Below are 21,696 nucleotides of genomic sequence, written 5' to 3' on the forward strand. Positions count from 1 at the left end.
GTCCGGACTGATAAAGTGTAGGAAATGCCTTGAGTGCAGAGGGCTAAATGCAAACACGCTTACACACACATAGGATATGATTGGAATGAGTCCCTGGGACATTCTGAATATTCTAAACCAGGGGTGCCCAATCCCGGTCCTCGAGAGCTACCGTCCTGCAGCTTTTAGATGCATCCTTGTTCCCACACACCCGAATCAATTGAATGGCTTGTTATCAGGCCTTTGCCAAACACGATGGCATGCTGAAGAGGTAATCAAACCATTTGATTCCGCTGTGTTGGAGTAGGGATGCATCTAAAAGCTGCAGGATAGTAGCTCTCGAGGACTGGGATTGGGCAGCCCTGTTCTAAACCAATTCTGAATCGCCAGAAGATCAGTAGATAACAACATTAGATTATTAGAGCTAGGAAGAGAGGTGTTTTGGTTTTCTGTCTCTTACAGAGGAAGGAACAGACACCAGACGAGGTCACAGATATACGAGGATCCCTCGCAGCAGAGACAGACACGGTGACTGCCGAGACACCAACTGGGTTCAAGTGTCATGGCATTTTGGGCTCCGATTAGTCACCTCAAAGGATGGATCCCATAAACACAGCAATAACCATGAAGGGGTTGGCGGAAATCCAGGAACACCAGACCAGCGAGGTTCAAGAGGCTCTTGGTCAAAAGGGGGACACGTTCCTGTTCCTTTTTCTGGGGGATACACAGGACACACAGGACCCGAGGATACACAGATCGTTGTTTGAAATCGGGGCAGAATAATCCCCTGATCTGTGCAACGACTGAAGGGTTGTCTAACCCCTGAGGTTGAAGAAAGAAGAGCAGAGGATCACCCAACTGGAAGACACTGGTAGCTGCAGCAATAAAATAAAGGCTAAAAGCTCCTCAGACAGAGGTTCTAGTCTGAGTACGTCTGAAGGGTATAAGGTAGCACCAAAATAAAGCTGTGGGAGAACTGGGGAGTGTCATCTGTACCTGCTACTGTTGTAATAATAGTTTTTCTTGCATCTGAACTGCGCAAACACAGAGGTCATCTCACATATGGTTCGCCCAACAGGGGGACAAAGGACCTCAGGAGTGAGAAGAAATGAACCCGGTCACACTGGATTACAGGGTGTAGGTGAGCTCTTTATTCTAAAGAGCTCAACAGGGGGAGTGTGGGATTATGATATTATTTTATGCCATGTTAGACCCCTAATTAAAGATTGTGAATTATTATGTAGTTTTAGTTTGCATTATTCTCCTGAATTAGAAGAAGCTGATAACTATTACATTTGTTAAATTGATTCGCATTACATTAGACTGCTGATTTATTGTGAATGAATGATATTGTTTTATGATGCATTATACTGCTGAGTTATAAGAAATACTGTTCGCAGAAAGTCATCGCCTTATTTGTCTGATTAGAAGAGAACAGAACATGCTGGAGAGGTTTTCTGCCCCATCTCAGCAGGAGCAGATAAACAGGGAGCCAAGGTCGTAGCTTATGCACTGTGTGAGAGAAAGAATGTGAATGTTTAGGCTTTTATGAATAGGTGGAGGCACCAGAGGCTATAAGAGTTTGAGCAATGCTCCACCATTTTGAGATCTGATGCTGTCTGCGTACGGTGTCCATCTCCCACGCGTGTGATCATTAAAATCATCGTTTGACTCAACCCGGCCGGACCAGTGTTGTTATTTTGGTTTTTCCTCTTGTATCCATCCCCAATATTTGAATCCGTAACAGTGGCTTAATAAAAATTAATTTGTAAATAGTGAGATACAAGTACTAGAAAAACAGACAATGTTCAAAGAAAAAGGGCAGTAATGATATCAGATTTTCACATCATTAATTATCATAGTAAAAATCACGATGACAATGTCAAAAACAGCAATTAGACCATTATTTAAAATTATTTATTAAAAAATAGGTAGAACAAACTTTTATTACTGTGGTTGTTATTGACAGAATATTTAATTTTTAAATATCAGAGTTAGCAGCAGTGCACTGCAACTGTGAAACATTTAAGTCAAGTTAACTTAAAGAAAATAAAACCGCTAACAGTTTTGCAATGAGGATTTTAGTTAAATCCCGAGGATTAAAGTTGAAAATCGAGGACATTTTAGAAAAAAACCCCATTGTTTCCAAGCCTGTGATATGCAGGTTAAAGTACAACATGTAAAACCGTGTGGTTGATGCTTTTCTTTTTTTTCTGTATGTCGTGGAAAATGGAAATGCGACTCCCACGCTGGTTATTTCATCACCTGAGAGTCGCTTCAAAAAATATTTTGAAATACAAAACAGATGTTTTTAAAACAAAATGATCCAGTTTAATTCATCAGTATATTCAGACCTGGAAGTTCATGCTGCGGCCACTGGTCAGACTGAGCTCTTTACCAAAGTGAAACTTGAATTATTGCCCAAAAGTGAAATGTAAAACCAGGGTGCCTAAGGTTAATGCCTTAATTGCCACCTACGCTGCCAAAACATTTGAGTTTGAAACAATCAACCAAAACTGAAGACCTTGCTCCTTGTGCCCCACATCACACACCTCATTATTATAATGAAACCGCTTGCAGCGATGACAAACTTCTGTGGCAGACTTGTGTTGTGATTTTGAGAAGACTACCAAAGTCTTATAGAGCTTATGACACAAGGACCTGATGCCTTTGTAGGTTGTTTTGACAAACTCATTTTTATTTTGCTCCTACACAGCCACACACACACATATATACACCTGTATGGCTGTGCGCTTTCCTCTCCTCTCCAAACCTCCCACCCCTCTTTTGGGACCGGACAGTTACTTAAATAGGGAAGTCATGGTTACTGTAATGGACCTGAGCTGTGCCGGCCACCCCTCCCCTGCAGCTAAGCCACAAACCACACCTCGCCGCAGAGCAGTAATCAACAAATATAAATAGGCAATATAAAAATATATTTGGTAAGACATGATAATACAAAATGTGCAACCTATTATTTAAAACAAAAACAAGAGAAAAATCAAACACAAAAGTATTAATAGCTGGCAAGACTACTGACAAACTGCTACTTCCTTGATTTTCTTGAGAAACTTGGGAGCAATTAATATCTACAGCTGTTCGTTTCTGTTTCATAAAAACCCTAAAAAGCTAGTTAAAGTAACCTAAAAATAAAAATCCGTAAGCATCTGTAACATACCTTAAATTAAGTTAATATCCCACTCACGGGTCTCCTTATGAAACATTTACAGGCGGAGCGCTAGTTAAATCCAGGATGTGACGACTTTTGTTTAATCATTTGTTGTGTCAGAATTGTTATTAGTGAGAAACTGGTCTAGGATCTCATCAATTACATTACACTCGAAATTCACTTGTGCCAGGTCCAGCGCAGGCACGTGGGAGAGAAGAAGGCGCCCGACGTTCTGCCGAAGCTCTACCAAACTAAGGGGAAACAGAAAGGAGAAAAACAGTGAGGCTGCTTTCATAAATTGCTTTATCAAAGAGGGCTACATCAAAACCACGAGGAGTGATCTCCCAGCAGTCCAACCTTCTGGATGCATCTGAGTTTGAATGTGTGCCAGAAACAGCTGCCCCTCCTTCCTCCTCTGGATGTGTCTGAATTGAAGATTCACTGGTTGTTGGAAGACTTTGTGCTTTTTCCCTTTGGTGCTCTAAGCTTAACTGGAGCTCTTCACACTGGGCTGCCAGGTTTGCCTTGTGCTCCTCCACAAGGTCCAGCTGGTGGTGCAGAGGGAGAGGGTAGGTACGAAGGTCAATATCAATCAAACGAAAGGAGAAATATATTTAAAAAGTGCATAACAGTGGGCAATTTGGGATATTTTCCCTTATACAGTTGGATTGACAAGTAGATGTAAGGTATACCTCATAGCATGTGCTTTTATCAGAACACCAATTAAGGCACATGACAACATCGGCCAGCTGCTGCCAGATGTTAAATAAATAAATAGATAAATAAATATAAGGATTAACAAGAAGCACTCAGTAAGTGCAAACCTCCCCCAGGGCAGCGCTGAGGAGTATTTACTTTTACATACTGTTCCCTAAACAGTATGTTGCCAATACAAACATTAGCAGTAAGAATCATAGTTGTAACAGCTCTGTATACCATCATTTAGAATTAGAATTAAACTTTATTGTCATTGCACATGCACAGGTACAGGGCAACGAAATGCAGTTTGCATCCATCCAGAAGTGCTTTAGTGATATAGATATATTACAATATATATTAGCAATAGTATAGATATGTAAGTATATTACAGAAATGGGTCTATTATGGTATGTTATAATGACCTTCAGATCAATCTATTTGACCTCTATACAGGTCAAATTTGACATGACCATTTCCAACTTTGTGTTTACAGACGGAGTGACATGCACGTTCCTACGTCAGCGCTACCAGAAGCATAAGCTAGGCAGAGGCAAAAAGCTTGTTTAGTTCAGTGCGTTTAAGACTCAAATTATTTCAACTGAATGTGAGAAAAGCTTTTTGTCATCACTTTTACTATTTTCTTTAAACAAAGACAGCCCTACACAGTGTCACTGACCCGTGAGCGCAGCTCTTCTGTCTCCTTCGTTCTTTGATCCAGTTTCCGGACTAGAGCGTCAACTTGCAGTGCGATCTCATCATCGTTTTCCACATTTTTGTCAGCACTCAGATTGGCCTTGGTATCAGATGCTGCTATTAAAGCCTCCTTCTCTTTAATCAGTTCACTGACTTTCTGTTTGGCCTTCTCGAACAGACTTTTGTAGTCCGTCTGCCATCCTGTTTCTTCTGTCTGGCTGGCTTGGTGACAACACTCCTTCTTTACGCTGACCGGTGCCATCTCCTTCAGTTTTTTCTCCAGGTCTTTCACTTGTGAGGTAAGTTTCTGGACCTGTTCTTTTAAAGAGTCTCTCTCCTGAGCGGTCTCCTGCATGAGCTCAAGCAGCTGGTCTTGTTGTTGCTGTACCTCAGAGATATTGGGGTAGGTAAGTGGACTATATTCGTTGTCACCGATATTTGAACAGGAAGGTCTAGGACTTCCTTCCCTTTCTAGATCATGGTTCACACCATTCTGCAAGGTCTTCTGTCCCTGATGTTCACTCTGACTGTCTCCACTGCTCTCCTGCTTAAATTTTCTTTGCTGAACGTTGCAGTTATCCATATTTGAGGTCTGTTCTTTACCACCCTTATTAATATCATCTTGCTTTTGGTCCTCGCCTTCTTGCTTCACAATAGGTGCTTCTGTCTGGGTAGTGGCGCTTGACAGCTGTGGAAGGGGCGCTGGGGAGGAACTGGTTTCCACAGCTGCAGACCCTGCAGAGCTTGCTCCTGCAGCATTCGTGTCTGAGGGGACATCCACAGCAGCATCATCGCTACACTCCAACAGCATGCTGACATTATTGTCACTTTGCTCTTCCTCTTTCTTCACTTTATTTAAATCGTAGAGGTTCTGTTTTGGCTTGGGGGTGCTAGCAGTCTCCAAGATGACAATTTCATCATCGGTATCATCAGTATTACTATCGACATTCACAGAAGGAGAGCTCAGTGGGGTCACATCTACTGATGGGGCTGTTTCCGAGGTGCTCCTGTGGAAGCCATTTATCCGAGATCTTTTTGGTGTGTTCTGTGGAGTAACAGGCAGTTTCCTTTTTACTCTGCAGAGCACAAAAAACAGAGTTAACGCCCAATGTTACTGTCCCAAAACACATATTTAAGCTGCCAAACAACACAAAACCATACCTCAGGGTTGACAATGCGCCTGCTGACAATGCGCCTGCTGACAATGAGCATACACTAGTAATAACTGGAAAACCATCATTACGAGAAGGGCTGTAGGCTAAAGAGAAAGAATACAAATACATTTTAATTTCTCAAAGTGTTTTTCCCCACTCACACTCAAAGAGAAAAATTTCTCACCAGCTGAAGAAATGGTGGAAGACGTCAGCGGTGAGGATTCAGGCCTTGTAGCGCCCTCTTGTAATGAACAGCTCCTCAAAGTAGTGGGAGTGGAAGGGGATTGGTGGACAATCTGTCAATAAAAAAAAGACTGAACATTAATCATCATATTAGACTAAACTGAATCTAAATTTAGCACAAAAAGTAAAGAATCTTGTATTTGGCTGATTATTTTTTTGTTGTAACAATTTTTCTTGGCAATAAATCTTACACCGTTCCCTTAAATGGTACCATTTAAGCCCAAGTTGATCCCACAACTGTTCAGTCGGTTTGAGGTCAGGAATGGTTCGGTGCGAGACTGCGGAGATATGGGATTGCTACTGGTTTTATCTCGTCATCTCTCTGCACTGATGAGCCATTTTTTCCAGTGAGGGAGATGCCGCCTCATACTACCACACTGCCTCCACCTCCAAAAGTTCTTACCCAATCAGTGCTGCAATCAACATATCGTTCTCTGCATCTTCTCCACACTTTCACATGTTCAAGTTCCAGTGCACATGGGCACAAAAAGGCCTGATGGTGAACCACAGTCTTCTTGGCAGGCTTGTTGGCAGCCCAGTGAGACTGGAGATTGGCTATGTGCACTCTGCCTGGGTAGAAAGCTGTCGGCCATATCAGCTTGCAAACTTTAAATCTGTAGAAGCCTGTCTAGAGTTCCTGAGGAAAAGTGGAGTTCTTGTGGTGTTATCTTCTTGGGATGCCTACTTCGTGGCTTACCTGTGAAATCCCCCATTATATGGAAACCGGTCCTCAATTTGGAAGAGGTGCTAGGTTTAGTTTTTTGCAGAACACCAGCTTGAAGCTGCCCTATAACACTGGCCTAGATAATAATAATAATAATAATAATAATAACAACAATAATATGATACTACTACTACTACTAATAATAATAGTAATAATGATAGACCAAACAAATATATAATTAGAGTTTGTGCTAAGTTTAGATTTGTTTAGTCTAATATGATGATTCTATCAATAGCACATTGCTGCTGGCCTCCAAAGTGATAAATGGGAAACACTGTTTGATGCAGCCGCCGTTCCAGGTCTCCCTGCCGCTCTCCGAGAGCCTCATTTTGTTTGGCAAGTTTAGACAGAGGCAACTGTTCTTCATGGGTTCAATACTCCACAAATGCGCACAGGATCACAAATAATTAAAATGACAAAATCCCTCAAAGTCATAGTAAGGCACTGCAGGTGCCCTTGCAGCAGAAAAAAAAGAAAAACGATTTACAGAAAATGACGCATCCTTACCATCTGTCTTTCCTTCTCCTGTTTCTTTTCCTCTCTCTCCCTGTAACAAATAAATCACACAGGTCACCTCTTTTATGATCAGTTAAGATTTTCGTTTAGATTTCTGTATAAATATTAATTTAAACTTCTGTCACTGTGACTCACTGCTGTTTGTAGGTCTTGCGATACGAAGGCTGATCATCATCAGAGTCTTCTTTTTCCTCGGCTACCTGGCAGCTCCTGTAAGTGCAATTGAGAACTGAAGTGAAAAGACTGGTAATCAGTGCTAGTCCCCCTCCCATAAGTAGATAAAGATTTTCTTTCCTGATTCATCTGTGTGTGTTTGTCCATTCAGAAAAACCAGTGTCACCATATAAGGAGGTAGTGACATAACCATGTAATAATTACCAGCAAATTTAGGTTCCTCAAACACTGGAATAAAATGGGGGTCGACTTTTTATTTGCCCTTTGCCATGGTATTTGCCGTGGCCATACTGGTATCAAAGCACCATTGATGAAGGCTTTATTTCTACTATTCACTTATATGTTTAACTCTGAGTAAACACACTCAGAGTTGATGGAAATAACTCTGATCAGGCCTTGTTGGAATCAAAACCGATGGTTAGTTTTGGTAATGGACTCAGAGATTGTTGAACCTGCTTTCTGGAACAGAATCATGGTAAACTGCCAAAAATCCAATTACCTGAACTGAGGATCAGGGTTCATTTGGCAGAACCATTTCTCTGGCAGCTTGTTGATGTCAATGCCATCAGGAAGTTTACGCCACTGCAGACAGCTATCACACTGCGCCCAGTTTTGATCTGGTCGCTTCCTAAAGACAAACCGGCATGGTTAAACACATATGCAAACACAAATTTGAATGAATGAAAACCTGATGCCAGTCGCTGCGAAGTGTACTAACTTGATATCTTCTGGTAGTATGGTGCTATTTGGATTTTCTTTCGTCTTTCTGTAGCGTATCTCTTTCCAGTACTCCTCCAATTTAATCCCCAAATTATTCATGGTTTTCCTGTGCCAAGAAAGTTTGCATCAGACAGACATCAGACTGTGCCTCACCCACCCAAACCTCATTATGACCTCAATCGAGCCTTCGAGGTGATAAATGTAATCAGGAATGCTATTACCTGTACTTGTCATTCTCCATAAAACTCTGTTTGTTGTGAGTGGGATCCAAAAAGTTACATTCTATGACCCCAATGACTCCAACACCGTTGTTGTTGGCCTGTAGGAAGCAACATTTTAGCAAATGATAACATCTACATCATTCTACATGTTAAAACACGTGATTAAAGAAAAACTCACTTAAACAGCAGAAACTGACCTTAAGCTGACAGCCGACACGTTCGTAAGCTTTAATGAGCCGGTTCTTGTGATACATCATTATGCCACACTGGTCTTTGCTTTTGGTGTTATACCCAAAAGTAATAGGAATTCTTTGGGTCTAGCATACAATTTAAGGAAAACGCAAAAAAACAGCAGAATAAACATATCACCAAAATTATACAGTTGTAGAAAAGCTGTGTAAAAAGGATACCGGTACTAGGAAAGTAGGCTTATAGTGATCCTTTCTGATCCAGGCCAGGCTCTTGGCGATGAGCTGAGATTTCACCTTTTGACCCCGAACTATGATCTGCATTCGAGGCTTCAGGTACAGAATGCTGGAAAATGCCTACACCCACCCACAGATGTCATTTTACTTATACAATCAGAAGAATCGTGAAAAAGAAAACAGGGTGGAGCTCATAAATTGGGGGAAATCTCTAAAAACCATGATTAAGAGTGACTATTTTACAGACCTCCTTAATGCAATATCTGCCTGTAATTTTTCAGCTTATAAAGTGTTTTCCTTATATATATATATATATATATATATATATATATATATATATATATATATGAGAGAGAGAGAGGGATCCATGCATTCATAGATTTTTAAAAAATCTTTTTATCTTTTATAATCACCTTTAAAGTGTTTGTGCCAATAACATCATGTACAGTAAAACAGGCATGGAGAACAGCACTGACTGGGAGAGGCTTTGAACAGATGACATACTCAGTTCAATTCAACATATAATACTTTAAGAATGCACAAGCATCTACCTATCATCTGTGATATAATTATGTAGAATTATAACGTATTGTTCATAAACAGGCAGCCTAACATTCATGAAACATTATTATATTAAAACACTCAAATTTGTCTCAGTGCCACACAGGCCTCAATGTGAGCTTGAAGCCAATTATAATTTTTAAGTTGTTTAATGTGTAGGTGCTCACAATAAACAGATTTTTAATGAAAGGCCTGGGACTTTGGTAGCATAAAAAAGTGGCTATTCTTTGTGCCCATGAGGATCAGTCACTCTTTTTACCATTATTTAGTAAAAGTTAGGTATCAGACTAACGCTTAAAGCTTTCACTTGAGTGAAGTAACTCACATTACTGCTACTGCTAAGTAATGTTAGCCAATTTTACAGCATATTTCATAAATCACTATGCCATAACTAACTACTGGGGCGATCGTGGCTCAGGAGTTGGCAGTTCGCCTTGTAATCGGAAGGTTGCTGGTTCGAGCCCCGGCTCTGACAGTCTTGTGTCATTGTGTCCTTGGGCAAGACACTTCACCCGTTGCCTACTGGTGGTGGTCAGAGGGCCTGGTGGCACCAGTGTCCGGCAGCCTCGCCTCTGTCAGTGCGCCCCAGGGCGGCTGTGGCTACAATGTAGCTTGCCAGCACCAGTGTGTGAATGACTGAATGTAGTGTGAAGCGCTTTGGGGTCCATAGGAACTAAGTAAAGCGCAGTGCATTTCAGTCATTTCTTCAGCAAGGTTGATAGCTGGCAAAATAATAATAAAAGTTTCCAAAATTAGCATATTTTATTTACACATACTCAAAAATGATTTACTAGGACTCACCTGTCATGTGACTCAGTGTCATTTTCCATCAAACACTTATTTTATTTCTCTATCTGATAAGAAAACTATTCGGTCAGATAGTTATTTGTGGTGAATGAAATACAGTTTCAAGCACGTTTAAGCATCACATCTGAAATTCAAGCGCTTTTCAAACCTTGAAAAGACTATATTCAAGTATTTTCACCTGTACGAACCCTGCCTGAAGCATAACCCATCCTCTCTGAAACATGGTGGAGTTATGTCATGGGCATGTATGGCTGCCAGTGAAAACGAGCCACTACTGTTTACTGGTGAAGTGACTGCTGATAGAAGTACCAGGATGAACTGTGGAAGTATGCAAGGCTATACTCTCTGCTTCAAAAATATATTAATCTGAGCCTGGGGACTCAGATGGGGGACTGTATACAAATGGCTGCAATTCTTTAACAGTTAATGCAAAGCTTTTGTTTAATCCCACAAATCCCTCTGCTGTTTAATTTTACTGTGTAGGTGCACAGAGGTAAACTTACAAAAATTGTGTCACTGTCAAAAAAAAAAGCTGAACCTGTGGATCTAACCAGAAGTTGCCCACTGGACTGAACTGTGATTAGCATCTAAAGCTGTTGCACTCTCATTTTTGGATGCATAATTATGTTGAGGACAAAGAGGCTTTCTCTTTTAGCACCAAGTGCTAATGGTTTATTTCAGGGCATGCGCATTTATGCTGCTTACCCGAAGCGAGTACATGCTCTCAGGGATGTGTGACGTGATCTTGTCTGGACGCTGATTAGTGTCCTTCTCTGCACTGTAAACCTCAGATGGAATTTGGATGTCGTACCGATCCTTCTCAAATTCAAACTCTGTTGTTCCAGTAGATGTCCTGACAAAAAAACAAAACAAGACACAGTTTATGTTATTGGTTATTAGTGCAAAAGACAGTTAGAATATAAGTGCAGAGAGGGAGGACTTTGTCATGCAATATTTCTTAGAACTATGTTTACAAAAAGTTAGAACCCTCTGGAAAATGTGAAATAAATTGAAAGGAAGGATTGCAAAAGACTAAATACTGAGTTGGGAAGGCATTTACCTCGCTCTAAAAAGCAGCGTGAATAAGTGGTTAACAGTTTAGGTATAGAGAAAAACCAATTAACTGAGTCATTAGGGCGTGCATGTTTTGAACTACTATTGGTATGAAAATCAGAAGAATTTTCTTTTTGGAAATCATGGATGCATCATCCTTGAGGTAAATGTAATGGTATGGAGTGCATTTCAACAAATGGTGTGCAGTTGACATCCAGTTAATTTGCCCTCTTTGTCGTGCAAAGAAAGCTTCCAGATCTGTAAACTATCATCTTTTTATCAGGCAAACAAGAAAGATGGTGATTTGATTCTTGTAGGAATGATGATAATCTGTTCATTTGTTTTATCTTATTGATCCAGTAATGAGAGGCTTTAACTAGCAGGCTTTAATTGCAACAGCATAGCCTCTGAAATCACATATGACCCTTTATTCCTGTGTGGACCACAGACAGACCTGCGGAGGTTCCAGATGATGATCCGTGTGCCAGTTTTCGACGTGGATCCCGGCAAACTAATTGCATGAATCTCTGAGAGTAGCTCTTCTTGTGTGCTGAAAGGGGAATACTGCAGAATGGCCTGTAGACTGGATTTCTGGTCCTCTCTTACACAGAGTAAAGGAGAAGTTAAGGACGGAAAACAAAGGAAAAAGGGAAGTATGACTTATGACAAAAGATGACAAAAAAATACCCTTCTCAATGACATTTACAGCTACAAACCTAGCACATCTCACATGCTAGGTTTGTAGCTCAGTTCAGATTTTCTCCTACTCCATTCTTCAAATAAATCAAATCCTACTTGATAACATTTAGCCCGACTCCACTCATACAATCATGTGAAGAAGGTGGTTTGTTCATGATGAGGTGCTGCTAATCGAATGAATTTGATTAAATGATGATTGACATGTTTGAACACTTCTAAAAAAGCAGAAGATTTGGCCCGTTTGAAGATTTCAGGTAACTTCACACAGTATCAGAACTATACAGAAAACAATTACTTTGTGTTATTGCTGCTAAAGATGTTTCTGCAACACATTTCTCCCTCTGAAAACGCTACGTCCAGAACAGAATCAACCTTTTGGGATCTACTTACCTGGATGACTGAGCGTGCATCAAGACACGTGTTTCTACAAGCTACTGAATTATGCATAAAGTGCTGGTGCACGGTGCCAGGCATCACAGTTCTGATTATTTCTCCTGAATTCTTTTCTATCAGACACTACCGGACCTCTGCTTTAATAGTCTGACTCTTGGGAACAATTCACAGTGCACAACCCTTTAAACATGGAGATAGAAACTCCAACAACAATAGTCCTGGTCAAGTCTTTGCTTTTCTACAGACCTCACTTGTAAACCAGTAGAACAGGACAACCACAGATCTAAATAAAATAAATACAACAGCAAGACTGGAAGCACTTCAGAGGTGTAAGAAAAGATGAAATCAGAGTTATAAAATTTTTGTTTTAGCAAAGTTGCAGGACTTTGTTATCACACCTTTTATCTAGTCTCTAATTTTGATTTATTTATGTTTTTTTTTTTAAAGGAATCTCTTTTTTCTCCCTTTTTTCTCTCTGAGATCTCTGGATTGCTCCTGTTCTTTTTCAGCTGACTTAATTTGATCCTGGAGTAATGAATACATAGTTGATGTATAATATTTCATTAGATAAAGGATATAGTTCTTGGAGTCGCTCTCTTCAAAGGAAACAATAGGTACAATTATTTGATCTGCACCAATCTTTTCCAGGTAAGTCTGGGAGAGCATCCCCACGCATAAGCTCCTCTTCGACTTGGAGAAGACAATAGCATCTTTGCCAAGACGCATGGAGCCAGACTTGAAGCCATTGCCATAGATTCCAATTGGATCTTTACCGTTCAGGGGCATCTTGTCACTGTATCCGAAGCTGAAGGAGAGAAAATGCAAATTTTTTTTTTACCAGTTTTGCAAACCATAATTCTCCCTCTGAAGGGAAGCAGTATGCAATCAGTTCCATTTGTCTGACTGTCTGTTAGCAGTCTAGCATCCACAGTTTTCAAGATATCATGTTTAACTTTTGTCTGATGGCAGGTACCAAAAGCATCTCTAGGTGATTTAATTTTTGATTTAATTTAATATGGTCATGATCAAGGTCAAGGTCACACCAAATGTGGAAATCAGTTCAAATGCTATCTTACGCACAATTTATCATGGCTTCAATCTTCACAACAACATACTAGGCCTCGGAAGACATGAGCACCTAGGTTGGCTAAGCATTTGACCTTAACCTTCATTGTTAGCACCAAATTTGTAATGCGCCTTAACATTGGTTGCCAACCAAGAAGAAGAAGAAGCTGTGAGCCAGGAGGGAGGAGGTAGGTGAGTGAGTGAGTGATTCGTTCGCTCTATGATTCAGCACAGGAGGGAGGGGGTGAGTAGCTCAAATGTGCTGTTAGCATGTTAGCAGAGCGAAGCTACTGTGAACCGAGGAGCTGTTTTCTTGATGTGAGCTTCTACTCAGGGTTTTTCCTTCCAGTTCAGAGCAGAATTTTTTTTTGTTGAGATACTGGATGTTGTGTTTTTCTCCACAATTTTAATTATAAGCTAGATACATTGCTGCTAACAGCAACAGGGATGAGTCAGTGAGTCAGTTGAGCTTGTGAATCATGATTCATGAGTCAGTAAAGTGATTCTCGAGTATTGAACGATTCGTTCATGATTCGCGCGTCACTACAAGAGACCATATCGAGTAACACATGATATGAAAAGGCATGGTGAGAGCTGTACAATACACTTTTAATTTCTTCAATACGACACCCAATGATGGCACAATGACACCATAAAATTCTGCAAACCACACACTCCATGAATTTATGTTAAAATCTCAAGGTTTTACAAAGATTTCAATCTTCTGAAATCTGACTTTCCACAAGTTTCAAAAAATGACACCGTAGTTGCATCTGTACCTGAGCATCTTATGCATTGTTTTATTGTCCAGCCCATTTCCATTATCCATGAAGCTGAGGCATTCTTCTCCTTTGACCACAGTTTTATCAATCCAGAACTGTTTGGCACTGACGTCTGGGTCGTAGGCATTGTCTGTCAAAAACAGTTTTAGGGAGCATTTAAAATCCAAATATGAACGCCAGAATTACAGTGTAGATGAGCAGCAGGGAGAGACTACTTTTTTTAACAGAGGACCTATTTTTCTGCTACATACAGTGTACATATTAAACAGACTCATAAAGTTATATTCGTGCAGAAATATAGTGAAGATATATATATATATATATATATATATATATATATATATCTTCACTATATATATATCTTCACTATATATATATATATATATATATATATATATATATATATATATATATATATATATATATATCTTCACTATATATATATATATATATATATATCTTCACTATTATATTACATATTATTGTTATTTATTGTATTTTTTTTAACATGAAACAAGACATACAGTTCAATCAAGTAAATATTTGACTTTGTTATATAATCATCTGTCTGTGTCGTTACAGCTGTTGTTCTCAGAATTGGAAGTGAAATAGAAACCAACCTCGAAATACAATGAGATCACAGTGACTCACCAATCAGTTCAGCTATAGCGCTGAAGGGCCAGGTGTGGCTGGTGGAGTTGCTGTGCAGAAACTTGGGCGAAAGCTACAAGTGAAACAAATTCAATTTCACAAATTAGTTGCATTTTATATCACATCCACCACAACAAAGGGGCTTTACTGACTTTATTTATTTTTACTGCATGGAAAATATGCTCCATGTTTAAAACAAAGGTTTGATGTAATTTTGAAACCAAAACCTGGTCAGTTCAGCGCTGCACTGGTCAATTTAGTGAAAATACATGCAAATCTTTGCAGAAGAGATCAGACTTGTAATAGGGAAGAACAGTAAGGGGAAGGGTTTCCCACATGTAGCAACAGCACAGGAAATCCAGATAAAAATGTTTGTGTAAATTCTTATTAACACAAAAACTGAATCAGCTAATCACATGGCAGTAATTCAGCATGGTCAAAACAACCTGCTGAAGTTCAAACCAAACATCAGAATGAGAAAAAAAGGTGAGTGAAGGATTTGCTCTGTAAGCAAACTGGTGCGGGTGAAGGAAGGGTGGTAGACAGTCTCTGATGTGCTGAGACAGTATCTGCTCCAAAAACTTCATGACTACAGACGTGAGGGCTACAGGTCTGTAGTCATTGAGATCGGAATGATAGTGGAGACCTTCAGATTGGTGGGAATGGTGGCATGAGTCAGGGAGAGGTTGAGCACCCTTCTAAAGAAGGTGTTGAGGTCCTCTGCGAGTTTGAGGCTGCTGTCGGCAGTTGGGGGCTCTGGCCTTTCTAGTTGGTGAGAGATTGGGATGCCGCTCCACACCTGGCTGGGGGTTGTTATCAGTGAGGAAGCCCTCGATCCTCTTCTTATAAGCCTCCTTTGCCTGTTTAATACCCATCCTCTGGTTGGCACTGGCAGGTTGCACAAGGAAATGACCCTCAGCACGAAGGTTAAGTGACGAGTTCTGATCAGAGCCTGGATTTTACTTGTCATCCAAGGTTTTCAGTTAAGTTTTTGTCACTGTCACATTTTCTACACGGCAGTTAATGTAGAAAAGGACAGAGTGATTGAAGGTCTCCAGATCCTGCTGTTTAAAAATGGACCAGTTTGTCAGATTAAAACAGTCCTGTAGCTGGAGGAGAGCATCACCTGGCCATATGTTACTAACCACACGAACTTTGAAGCAGATGGGCTGAAGACCACACTGGGTGGCACTCCCCTCAGCTAAGAACATGCAAACTGAGGCTCCAGTTTGCTCAAATTAACCCAACAGCAGAATGGAAAAATGTTGCTTGTTCTAATGAGTCTCTGCTTGCTGGTGTAATGGTCAGGTCAGAAAACAACATGCCTTGTATCAAAAGTTCAGGGTGGTGGTAACAGTGTAATGGTGTGTGGGAAACTACCAACTGAGAACCGTTTAAACCTTACAACATAACTGAATACTGTTGCTGGCCATGTTCATCCCCTCATGACTACAGTGTACCCATTGTCTGATAGCTGCTTCTGGCAGGATAACGTAACATATCACAAAGCTCAGATCATCTCAAACTGGTTTCTTGAACATGGCAATGAGTTCACTGTGCATCTTTGCATATTGTTTTTAATGTGTTACATTTGTTTACCTTATTGCTTGGTATTGTCATTTTTTTCTCCACCACTGCAGAGCTTCAGCCAAGACTACAGATGACAATGTCTGGTATAACAGATCTATATCGTAACTGTTCAACACTTAGAAAGCTGATATTTATTTGGTCATAAACAGAATCAATTCAAGTAGGTGGAAATTATGCAAAGAAACTGTCTAAGGAGCTTGGAAAGAAAAGCGCCTGGACTTCTTTAAGTTGCTTGAAGACATTTCACCTGTCATCTGAGAAGCTTCTTCAGTTCTAGAGTCAAATGTTGGAGAGCTCCAGATTTAAGCCCTATGGGAGTGTCCCCCCAAGAGGGACACCGGACCCCTTAATGATCTACCTAATCACATGAGCCAAGGCGTGAAAATGGGTTTAACTAAAAATCAGCCCACATCAGCTCATTGTGAAATTTACCCCCACCCTATCATGTGATTTCTTGAGGTTGGATGTATATGGCAGACAGTTGGTTTCATAAACCACTGCCTCTGTTCAAAGATGGTCGCTCACAGTTGACATAGATGGCTTCTTTCACTCCTCTTTCAAACCATCTGTCTTCTCTGTCCAAAATGTGAACATTGGTGTCCTCGAAGGAGTGACCTTTGTCCTTTAGATGCAGAAGGACAGCCAAGTCTTGTCCTGTCTAGGTGGCTCTTCTATGTTGTGCCATGCTTTTATGAAGTGACTGTTCGGTCTGTCCAATGTAGAGGTCTGAGCATTCCCCCCTACACTGTACAGCCTATACTACGTTGTTAAGTTTGTGTTTAGGAGTTCTGTCTTTGGGATGAACCAGTTTCTGTCTGAATGTGTGGACACACACTCTGACTGAAATGACTCTGACCTGGATGACTGAGAACCTTCACAGACATATGCAAAGAAGCTCCGCAGTCAAACAAAGGTGACCTAAACAACTTTAATCCCTTGTTTTGCTTTCACAAGTGTGATAACACGAGGGACACACTTACTACTAGGGCTGCCACGATTAGTCGTCTAGTCACGATTACGTCGACTATCAAAATCGTCGACAACTAATTTAATAGTCGACGCGTCGTTTGAAGCTTTGTAAGATCCCAAAAGACGCAGGAATAAGTAGTAGGATTTAAGAGTGTAATAACGGACTGAAACAGAAGATGGCAGCACTGCATGTACAAGGATGCCAGCTGCCGTTAAACCCTGAAGAAGAAGCTGTGTCCCAGAATTCATAGCGCAGCCCAATTTAGTTTCCAACAATGGCGGCAGCTAGTTAGTAGAGCAGGGCGATATGGCCAAAAATATTTATCACGATATATATTTGAAAATTTGCGATAACGATATAACTGACGATATAATTGATGCGAGACAAAATACAACTCCACAACATTACTAGCGCAAAAAGACAACCTTCCATTTATTTTCACTTAAACAAGAAGCTGGTTTTTATGTACATTAAAGCTTTATAAAAATGTAACAGTGCAAATGCAAATTCCTTGCTGAAAGTTTAACCAAAAGGCATTTCCAGTAGAAATGGGCTGACATATCCTGAGCATAACCATGTATAATATCCACTGAAGTTAAAAATAGGTGCTTTGCAACATTAAACTGCAGTGTGCAGTACGTATTTTTCGGACCATAAGGTGCACGGGATTATAAGGCACATTAAGCGAAACAAAGCAGTCAGATAAATCAAACTTTATTAAACTCATTCTTCTTGCTTCCTCCACTTCTGTACCATTGATTCATTAATGTTGAATTCTCTGGCAGCTGCTCTATTCCCATGTTGTTGCAGTACATTAATGACTAACCTCGTATTGTGGATGGATTATCTCAGTTGTTCTCCTGACTGAAGTTTGGTTCATTTACAGCATCCTGCCATGCGATTGCATTTGTCTCTAACTATCAGGAACCTTAACGTTAACTTTTATAAGTGGAAAAGTGTTAGTGTTAGTCCTCCAGCTTCACTGTTTATGTTATGCTAACATAGCTGTGTCGCTAGCGATCACGTAGCACATCATTATATACCACCTAGCCCAACTTCAGTAACCCTACAAACGTCACTGCTGTTTAGTTTCCTGTCTTCATTTATGTTGGAAGTGATAGCAGAGCTGTACGTTTGAATTTTTTCAGAAATCTCTCAGTCAGAACATGCAATATCATGCTTAGGTAACTAGCAAAACTAGCGAGCTAACTTCCGCTAGCTTCCTGCTAACTTCTAACTCCGTTAAATGTAATAAATTTTGTTTTCATGGATGCCTGGAAGTTAAACTTCATAGTTACACCTGGTAAAGCAGCAATGCTGATCGTTTTATTAAAGATGAAAGAATTTAAACAGTTTTTAACTCTCAGTGATGCTGCAGTGTTCGTTTGACCAGAAGCATACAGAGTTTAGGACCCAGATTACTCCCAGATTTAAGAGCATCTTAGTCCGACAAATACGACAATAACAACGGCTGCTTGCATGTTCTGCAAAAAAAAAGTGCTTTGTCGTGTATCTGACGGACAAACACCAAACCAGTTCCACATCACTGAAGTTGCACCATTTTTACAAACCAATTCTGGTTCATCTGTTTCACTCAACAATCGGCCATGTGCGTATGAAAACAAAGGCACTGCGCATGCGCGTTTTCCTCCCATTCTATCGCAATATTTCATTTTCCTATCGTTGCCTAACATTATACCGGTATTACCATGAACGGTATAATATGGCCCAGCTCTACTAGTTAGTTTTAATATTACTCTTATTATTCTTTCTGGGTCACAAAATAAATGTTTAACATATGTTCAGGCAAGAATGTAACTGTGTAAACCTCAAATATCTGCTCAGTTTATCAAGACATCACATATTTGCAAAAGCGCTCCGACGTTTTCGGAGATGTCTGTTACCCACCAGCTCGATAGCTAGCCAGGGTTCAAGCCTCACTAGAGCCCGTGAGAACACCGGACTCCCGTCAAATCGTTTTCAAACCCACCACCGTCTTTCGCTACTCAGGTTAAACATGATATATAAGTCACTTAGATAACTTAAAAGTGTTATTGTTTGGCTTTTTTCAGTGTTTTATTTGTTCCGGAGTAAATCGGTTTAGCTGAGATTAAAGTTAAAGTTTTCACACAGCTGAATAAATGTCAAGCAGACAACTGATTATCAGAAGTGTGAGATGCTCGAGAATATACTCCGGTGTCCCGTTGTATTTTATATAGCAAGGAGCAGACGGCTGAGTTTAATAAAGTCCACCGAAACAACCTGCAAATTTCATTTAAATTCAATAAACTTTAATATTTTTAGTTAGCACCTTAAACACTTCAAGCTGTAAGCTAATGATATAAAAGCAGATGCGTGCTGGTGCAATAAGCTGTACGTTTTACGTCCAATGGATGCATGATCTGATTAGTCGACTAATCGCAAAAATAATCGGTGACTAGTCGACTATCAAAATAATCGTTTGTGGCAGGCCTACTTACTACAGAGTAATAAACAAACAGGGGAAGACTTTAAGAGGGTGAATAGAGGGAAAATGTCTGTGAAGGTTCTCAGTCATCCAGGTCATCGTAGTCAAAGGAGCTTGCAAAGAAAAGCGTCTGGACTTCTTTAAGTTGCTTGAAGACGTTTCACCTCTCATCCGAGAAGCTTCTTCAGTTCTAAGGTCAAATGGTGGAGAGTCCCAGATATAAACCTAGTGGGAGTAACCCCCCACAGAGGGACAAAAGGACCCCCTGATGATCCTCTAATCGCCTGAGCCAAGGTGTGAAACTGGGTGTGGGTCCCAATCAGCCAGAGTTTCGGGTGAGTTCATTGTGAAACCTGGCCCCACCTTATCATGCGAATTCCTGAGGTCAGATGGCCCAGGATGCGAGTGGGCGTTAAGGCGTCTGGGAAGGGATCTCAAAACTGGATTATAGATGGCAGAGAGTTGGTGTCGTAAACCCCCGCCTCTGTTCAAAGATGGTCGCTCACAGTGGACATAGATGGCTTCTTTCACTCCTCTTTCAAACCATCTGTCCTCTCTGTCCAAAATGTGAACATTGGCATCCTCGAAAGAGTGTCCTTTATCCTTAAGATGCAGATGAACTGCTGAGTCTTGTCCTGTGGAGGTGGCTCTTCTGTGTTGTGCCATGCGCTTGTGAAGTGGCTGTTTGGTCTCTCCAATGTAGAGGTCTGAGCATTCCTCGCTGCACTGTACAGCATACACCACATTGTTAAGTTGGTGTATGCTGTACAGTGCATGGTGGTGGTTTACGACACCAACTCTCTGCCATCTATAATCCAGTTTTGAGATCCCTTCCCAGACGCCTTAACGCCCACTCACATCCTGGGCCATCTGACCTCAGGAATTCGCATGATAAGGTGGGGCCAGGTTTCACAATGAACTCACCCGAAACTCTGGCTGATTGGGACCCACACCCAGTTTCACACCTTGGCTCAGGCGATTAGAGGATCATCAGGGGGTCCTTTTGTCCCTCTGTGGGGGGTTACTCCCACTAGGTTTATATCTGGGGCTCTCCACCATTTGACCTTAGAACTGAAGAAGCTTCTCGGATGAGAGGTGAAACGTCTTCAAGCAACTTAAAGAAGTCCAGACGCTTTTCTTTGCAAGCTCCTTTGAATAGAGGGAAAACATTATACAAGTGCATTAAATCTTATGCAAAAGCCATTTAACCTCCTACCAAATATAGATATAGAGAATACACTGGTCCTGGCTCTGTGTCGACCTGGAACAAGACGAGACAGGCCATTGTAACCAGTATGTTAGTGGGCTGTAAAACCAGCCGTGAGTCAGGAAAACGAAACTTATCCACTAGCCTGAATTCACAGCGCAACCGGACCTAATTTCTGAGTAATCAATACTGCTGTTAACGATGACAGTACTCTTTGGCAGTTGTAAATATAAACTGACTGGTAACTACATGGGAGTCCCACAGACCTCGGTACCAACAGCCAATACAGCTTTGACCACAGCGGGTGTGCTGTATGGACTGAATTAACCTCACTGAACCCAGACGCAGATTCTTACTGTTGTTTCAATTGTTCACACATTTAGTCCACCAATAAATAGGACAAAACTCCCCAAACAAATAAGTAAACTCCTCTCACCGTGCTTAACGGAACACCATGGTCCATCTGCGTCGCCATCTTTCTCTGTAGACCGATTGCTGTGGGCGGGGTTAGGTCCAAGCATCCGGTCGGCCAAAACACTCGAGTTACACAAAAATTAAACAGAGAACTTTTAAGTTAATTAAAATCGCCCTTGCTTATGTTTTATGTTAATATCAATATCCATACCTCATATGTAAGGGTTTATTTGTGCATTGCACGCTGTCTGGAACACTTCCGGCTTGACGTTCCAAAATAAAAGCGTGCCGACAGTGACGTACCTTGAAATTAATTTTAG

General features: G+C 40.8%; 1 protein-coding gene across 1 annotated transcript; it reads right to left on the reverse strand.

Moving 5' to 3' along the window:
• Positions 1-1,874: 1,874 nt before the first annotated feature.
• Positions 1,875-21,481, reverse strand: morc3a (MORC family CW-type zinc finger 3a). Its single transcript, XM_026145067.2, has 18 exons — positions 21,399-21,481; positions 14,729-14,801; positions 14,075-14,207; positions 12,809-13,035; positions 11,593-11,749; positions 10,791-10,938; positions 8,703-8,837; positions 8,490-8,609; positions 8,293-8,390; positions 8,070-8,177; positions 7,851-7,979; positions 7,313-7,387; positions 7,169-7,208; positions 5,879-5,990; positions 5,702-5,798; positions 4,524-5,616; positions 3,506-3,696; positions 1,875-3,399 (listed from the first exon to the last, which is right to left on the reverse strand). The coding sequence occupies exons 1-18, from the start codon at positions 21,435-21,437 to the stop codon at positions 3,249-3,251; spliced, it is 3,126 nt and encodes a 1,041-aa protein (XP_026000852.2). The 5' UTR covers positions 21,438-21,481; the 3' UTR covers positions 1,875-3,248.
• Positions 21,482-21,696: the final 215 nt, after the last annotated feature.

Source organism: Astatotilapia calliptera, chromosome 16 (assembly GCF_964374335.1).
Source record: "Astatotilapia calliptera chromosome 16, fAstCal68.1, whole genome shotgun sequence".
Taxonomy (NCBI): Eukaryota; Metazoa; Chordata; class Actinopteri; order Cichliformes; family Cichlidae; genus Astatotilapia; species Astatotilapia calliptera.